Source organism: Centropristis striata, chromosome 18 (genome assembly GCF_030273125.1).
Source record: "Centropristis striata isolate RG_2023a ecotype Rhode Island chromosome 18, C.striata_1.0, whole genome shotgun sequence".
NCBI classification, from domain to species: Eukaryota; Metazoa; Chordata; class Actinopteri; order Perciformes; family Serranidae; genus Centropristis; species Centropristis striata.
This window is the reverse complement of record NC_081534.1, coordinates 8,556,276-8,563,381: the sequence shown is the minus strand read 5'-3', so window position 1 is coordinate 8,563,381 and position 7,106 is coordinate 8,556,276. Positions and strand designations below refer to the sequence as shown.

At 39.9% G+C, this 7,106-nt stretch overlaps 1 protein-coding gene across 1 annotated transcript; it reads left to right on the top strand.

The window, feature by feature from the left end:
- The first annotated feature begins 1,505 nt into the window (after positions 1–1,505).
- On the top strand, positions 1,506–3,673 carry LOC131991022 (alpha-1-antitrypsin homolog). The gene is made up of 4 exons (XM_059356305.1): positions 1,506–2,184; positions 2,395–2,665; positions 2,813–2,960; positions 3,078–3,673. Exons 1-4 carry the CDS (start codon positions 1,548–1,550, stop codon positions 3,267–3,269), a joined length of 1,248 nt encoding a protein of 415 aa, XP_059212288.1. The 5' UTR covers positions 1,506–1,547; the 3' UTR covers positions 3,270–3,673.
- Positions 3,674–7,106: the final 3,433 nt, after the last annotated feature.

The window sequence follows — 7,106 nt, the reverse complement described above, 5'->3', positions numbered from 1 at the left end:
ATGTTTTATTAGATTAGATGATTCAGGGAACAGGTAAATGATGTCACTCAGACCAAACCTACACTCAGGAATGATCAGCCTCACGTGGGACTGAATGGAAATACTGACAGACAGACTCTACTGTTTTGTTTCTTTTACTTTATTAGTATCCATAATAAATCAGAATGGGGGAAATAACAGACCATGAAAGGAAAATAGGTTCTGGAACGATTTTTTCTTTACATTATAATTAATGTAGAAAGATGTTAGGGGTCTTTTTGTTGTTCAGACCTACAATAAAACAGATTTTTAACTACATGGCGAATCAGAGGATAAATAAAATATAAAACTTGTGAGTAACACACTGTAAAATATCTACAACAAATATTAACCATAGAATTAAATAAAATCGAATCATTCTTACACTGTATCGATTCATATAGAATCGGTCTGTAATAAATGTATATTGTTTTTGATCGTTTTATCGTTTCCTGTGTATCTACATGCATATTGAATCGTTTATCACAGAGAGATGTGCAATCCTACTGTACACGCAAACTATATTAACGTTTTTGACAGGAGAACAGGCTGAGAACTACTGGCATGCTACAGTAGTATAACTATACATTATATGCATGTGTGGACTGTAAGAGGGGAGGGGAGAACATGCAAACTCCACACAAAAAGGTCTCAGCAGCCAACCCAACAACATTTTTGAAAGGCTGTATGATTTAGAACACAACTTCATGCTATTTAATTAAAGTGAAGATCAGAAGGATTTTCTACAGATTTCTACTGTGTTATTTCAAAAGGTGTAATTTACAGAGAGGTCACAGAGGACACTTTTCCAGTGGACCGTGTTATAACTGGGAATTTCTGTCAGCTTTGTAGTTGCATAACAAAAACATATTTTGCTATTCATATTGCTTTGAGGGGTAGGGCAGATATCAGGACACTATTAATGGAATTTTTTTTATCTAAATCTACAAAAAAATCCACCCTGATCATTTGACTCCTTCTTTTTTATGATTAATCTCAACGTGAAAGCACGTGATGCAATCTATTACAAAACAAATACATGTATAACACACAGATCGTCCTCTTATCTCACCAGTGATTCATTGGCCATGCTGTGTTGAGTGAGCGGTGTTGCATCAGTGAAGATAGCCAGATATCTCTGGGCGTAGGACAGAATGAGGTCTTAGTTAATTTTTAACCTTGCTGTCAGCTGACTCTCAGAGCTCCTGTATAAAATGGGGGAGATTCTGGCAAACAGTCTGCAGCAAAGAGGACATTAAGGTAAGCATGGGACTTTATGGAAATATGAAAAAAAAAAAAAAAAAAGTTGTTTAACTTGAACCTTTTAGATGTTTTCGACATGGTAAAAATTGCAAGTACATTTTGAAGATGTGACATAATAAGTAATGATGTTGGAGCAGCTGTTTAGAGGCTAAATCGTATCAATGTGTTGTGCTTTATTCAGTCATTATTTCCGTATTATCTAATACTATCATCACCTACTGTTGCCCATCTAACCACCTCTGATTTTCCCTGGTCAGGCTGTAACAATGCGTGGGATCTTTGCTAGCTGTGCACTCTCAGCACTGCTGCTGGCTGCAGTCTGGGCAGACCACCTCCCCGACCACCACCCCGACCACCACCACGATGGATCTGCTCACAGCCACGAGGGAGAGCAGAGCTGCCACAAGCTGTCGTCTCCCAATGCTGACTTTGCCTTTGCCCTCTACAAGAGCCTGAACGCCAAGGCTGCTGCCGGAAAGAACATCTTCTACTCTCCGCTGGGCATCTCCACAGCCCTGTCCATGCTGTCAGCAGGGGCCGCCGGTGACACCCACAGCCAGCTGTTCTCCAGCCTGGGCTACGGTGCTCTCACCCAGGCACAGGTCAACGAAGCGTACGAGCATCTTTTCCACATGATGGGCCACAGCCAGGAGAATCAGCAGCTGGATGTCGGTAATGGCGTGGCCGTGCGCTCAGGTTTCACTCCCCTGGACAAGTTCCTGAAGGATGTCAAGCATTTTTACTCTGCTGAAATGTTCAAAGTTGACTTTTCCAAACCTGATGAGGCTGCAGCTGAGATCAACAGGTTCATCGCCAGTAAAACCCAAGACAAGATCAAAGATATGGTGAAGGACCTGGACCCTGAGATGGCCATGGTTCTGATCAACTATGTGTACTTCAAAGGTAGGAAACACACAGATACATTCTAAAGGGAAATAACCCTAATCCTAGTTTGAGAAGCTTAAGAACAGCATTCCATGAATATTTAAGACAAACCAGTCTGAAAGATAAAAGAATGCTAGCAAATTATATCGCAATGAAACAAGTACGCCTGACCATTTAAGATGACATATAGTAACTCTGTTACTCTCCCCCTTCTACTGTCTCGTACAGGACAGTGGGAGAAACCCTTCGATGGTAACCAGACACACAAGGCAAACTTCTCTGTGGACGAAAACACCGTGGTTGAGGTGGACATGATGAAGAAGATGAGTCGCTACGACTTCTATCAGGACGTTGACAACCACACCACTGTCATCATGCTGCCCTACAAGGGAAACACCTCCATGATGATCGTCCTCCCTGATGAAGGCAAGATGGCGGAGGTGGAGGGCTACATCAACAAGGACTACATCAGGCACTGGCATGACTCGCTCTACAGGAGGTAAGCGTTTGACTTTTTGATTCCTCTTCTTCACGGTTGTAAAGTGTGCTGTGGATACAGTGTTCATTGATCTGCTCAAAGTGTCCATTAAAAGCTCAGAGGCCACTGTACATCCCAGGGACTGTGATGGTGTTCTGTGTTTCTCAGCTCCGTGGATCTGTTCCTGCCAAAGTTCTCCATCTCTGCTGATGCCGCCCTGGAGAGCACGCTGAAAGAAATGGGCGTAACCAACGCTTTTGGAGAGGCTGCAGATTTCTCTGGCATGTCTGAAGAGGTCAAGCTCAAAGTCTCAAAGGTAAGAGAGTAAAACGACTGCCCTCATTATAGTAAATGAAATGACAATTGCTCATGGGAGGAAGAACCTTTGCTAGCTACGGTTCTAATAGACCGGTTCTCTAATTTCCCTCCACAGGTGTCCCACAAGGCCGTTCTAAGCGTGGATGAAACAGGAACAGAAGCAGCGGCCGCCACCACCATCGAAATCATGCCCATGAGCATGCCCGAGACCATAACCCTCAACAGACCCTTCTTGGTGTTCATCATGGAGCACTCAACCAGGAGCATCCTGTTCATGGGCAAGATCAACAACCCCACAGCCATGTAAACATGCATGTGTTACATTTTCTCACTGCAGCAGCTACAGGACATGAGCTCTTTTTACCTCAGCATCTGAAAGCTCTGTAGAGATGTCACAGTGATATTAAGAGGGGAAATGATAAATGGAGGATAGTTTGATGAATAAGTCAACAGATCTATCATCAATTCACAGAAATGTCAGTCTATTAATCTGCTTTGCATTCTGTCAGTGCGACACATGAATTACCATCCGTCTTCTAAACCTGGCTAGGTGTATACATATCTAAATACATCATTACATATTGTATCCAGCTGACTGTTGTACATGATTCACATAATAAACATATCATTTGAGCGCCTGCTAACACACTGAGGAAAGAAGTTGTTGCTGTTTCAACATGTTTAAGTAAAATAAAGGTTTGTCAAGAAAAACTGGAATTTTGTTATTTTAATAATAAGTCCATGGATCCAAAAATGTCTACAATGCCAATTAATGCTGAATTATTGATAGATTATTTTATGATTCCTTCAAAGGCTGCTGGTTTCTGGTGTATCATGTGTAATTGTGTGATGATTGGCTCATGCACATTTAATAAAACTAACACACATTCTCAGAAGCCTACTGCACAGCGCTTCTCAACACAGATTGTGTTCACTGAGTGTTGCATCAGTAAAGATAGCCTTGCCAGAAATCTCTTGGCACAGGACAGAAGAAGAGGAGACTGGTCCTTGTTAATTTTTAATAGAACTGTCAACTGACTCGTTGGATCAATTGTATGCAACGGTGAAGCTTCTGCCAAACTGCAGCAAAGACCAGACTAATGGACAGCATGGCTTTTCATTGAAATATTCCTAATGTTTTGTACAATTTTTGAGAATCCCACAGATATTTGCACCTACATGTCTTTAATCTTACACCCTCTTCTCTCACCCAGGACAGTGGGCAGTTCATGTGGATATTATGACACCACAACCTCTAGTAGTGACAAAGTATTGACAGTAGAGTAAAAAACGAGAAAACATAAATATTATAGAAATATTTCAGAAACTTGTTTAACTAAACTAATTTTTTAATGTTTTTTTTTCTGTTCAGGAATGCAAACAAATAACTATAATTTGACACCTTAATTGATAAATAATAATTTGCTTTAATATTTTTTTTACAGTTTTTTTGTAAAACAGTACATTTGAAAATTCATGAATAATAATTATATTTTTGTATTAAAAATATAATTTTGTTTAGAGAGCTTCTACATAATGCTGTATTAACTATTACAGAAACATAAAAAATTATTATGACAATTACTCATGCTGTTAATTTAGGACAGCTGTGGCATAAACTGGTGGAATAATACATTTGTTAAGCATTGTATGTAGATATAACAATATGACTTCTGAAAATGAGTCATACTGACTAGTATGACAACTACACAGTATTGTAACAGCATAGGTCATACTAATGTGATGATATGCTGTAATGTCCAGGGGAATTAAAGCCTCCCCTCAATGATTTTGGGATTTTTATTCTATTTCATATTTTATATTTTTGTCACTTCCTTTCAAAGATGACGAGCCACAGTTAGTATTTGCCAAATAGTTTTGTGTTCTGAGTTGTAAAATGATGGCTGATGCTAAAACTGAGAGATGATGTAAGACTGTAGTGAATATACAAGTCATATGTGAAAGTTATTGTCATACAGTTAATGCTAACTCATAAACAGTCTATGGATGAGCTAGGTGTTAGCTCCCCTAACTTATTTGATTAGCTAAAAAAAGGGTCTTCATTTTATTGTTTAGTTTACTCCACATTAGATTAGTTGGATGCTTTTATAGGGTCATTTGTGTTCTAACAACACACTGTGTCTGTTGCTTCCTTCACTATCTCCAAACTACAGCCCACCCCAGGTTGGAGAGACATATAACCTAGCCATTAGAAATGCAGTTTCGCAGGTTTTGGAGGTTTGCACCATCTACCAGCCCGGGCCTCTAACAGCCTCTAGGCATGGACGGTGTGGAGTGCACATCTCAAGGAACAAGAGAAAAGTCCCATTACAGAAAATAAAATATTCACAGTGCAGCCTAGTGCGGTGGTCTGTTTGAGAGAGAATATTAACTGTTAAACAAGAAGTAATGTGGCTGGTGGGGCCTTTAATGGACACTACTGCATATACCAGCTGGTAACACACCACATTATGTACTGAGTGCCAGTGGTTGGTAATGGTGTCTTCACACCAAATATGGTGTTTAATGCCACGTGATTACTTACTAAATGAATGCAGAGAAGTAAATGGATGTGTATTCGCACAAAGTGATGCAAATGATTATTCAAAATTTGCGTCAATCACACAGGCTGAAATTTTTCAACTCAATCGAGTAAATTTCAGAAACTCTGTGAACACCGTATAAGGAAGAATGTCCCAGGTGCCCCATTTCCATCTGTGTCTTCACTTCCTCCCACTGTACAAAAATAAAGCTAAAATTTTCTGTACACAGTCGCTGAAATCTTGCATTGGTGACTCCAGAGTCTATGCAGTAGTGATTGGGGGATGGAGCCACAGAATTAAGTTCCCAGACAAACGCTTTTTATGCTCCTTTTTATAGCATCAAAGAGACTTAACACAGATGAAGAGACTATTAGATGTGCACTTCTATCTTTTAGTTTGGTCCATATAGGTTAACCATTGACTGTATAAATAATGGACATAGTCACCATGACGTCACCCATTGGTTTGTGGACTGCCTGTTTTAAGGCATCGAGTTCAGCTTTACACGCGTCGCCATCTTGTGTTGCCATCGGAAACGGGGAGCGGACCATATTTGGACTGTGGAGGAGGAGAGGGATCTGATCACTGACTACAGCCTCTCTACACCTCAACCTGACTGAGAGAAGCTGCTGCTAATTCATGTTAGCATTAACTGTAGCATTAACAGGAATGTTAGTTTTGGCAAAAAAACAAAAAGCGAAAACAAAATGTAAGTCATCTAAGAAAAATGAACAGCGACTTCTTGGAGTGTCCAAACGCTAAACAAGACATTTTTAATGAACAAAACGTAAAAAAAAACTGTCATTAAGTGAAAGTACAGTATGAAAGCGTCAAAGATATGAGACCAAGCCGGTAAACGTCCTTTTCTATCTATCTATCTATCTATCTATCTATCTATCTATCTATCTATCTATCTATCTATCTATCTATCTATCTACCTATCTATCTATCTATCTATCTATCTATCTATCTATCTATCTATCTATCTATCTTTATTTATTTATTTATATGACTTTATTAACATGTTGCCGTGGATACACATTGTTCTGCTTCTCCTCCTTGTTAGTGATCTGTCAATCAAAGGTAGCCCCGCCTCAAATCATGATTCTTTATCTTCTATTTTCTTCTAAATGGGGCCATTATTTACACTATTAACATCAAGTTGTCTTGAAGAATTTTTTTTTTTTTACCAGCGATTGAGACCATAGTGTGTCTGAAAAAAAAATTCTGAGGAAATAAATCAAGTGAGAAGTTTTCTTCTTTTGTATTGATATGAATGGACTGAGGTGCTTCTGCAACCTTCGTCAGCGCCCCCTGCTGGAATTTTCGGTAGAATGCAGCTTAAGGCACTTCCTGGTTTGCCTCACTGCTCAGACCCGGAGGTTGCCGCTTGAGGCTAACATGATGGGAGTGGGATTTGTGATATACTGCAATTGGCCACCAGGGGGCAATCAAGATGTTTTTGATACACTTGTGGATCTGCCATGTCATTTATCTTTATATACAGTCTTTGGTCCGTCCCAAGACCCACACTTTCCCTCACTGTCGAGTACTGCAGCTGGCAGGTAGTATGGACATGTGTCCCACATCAACCACCTCCA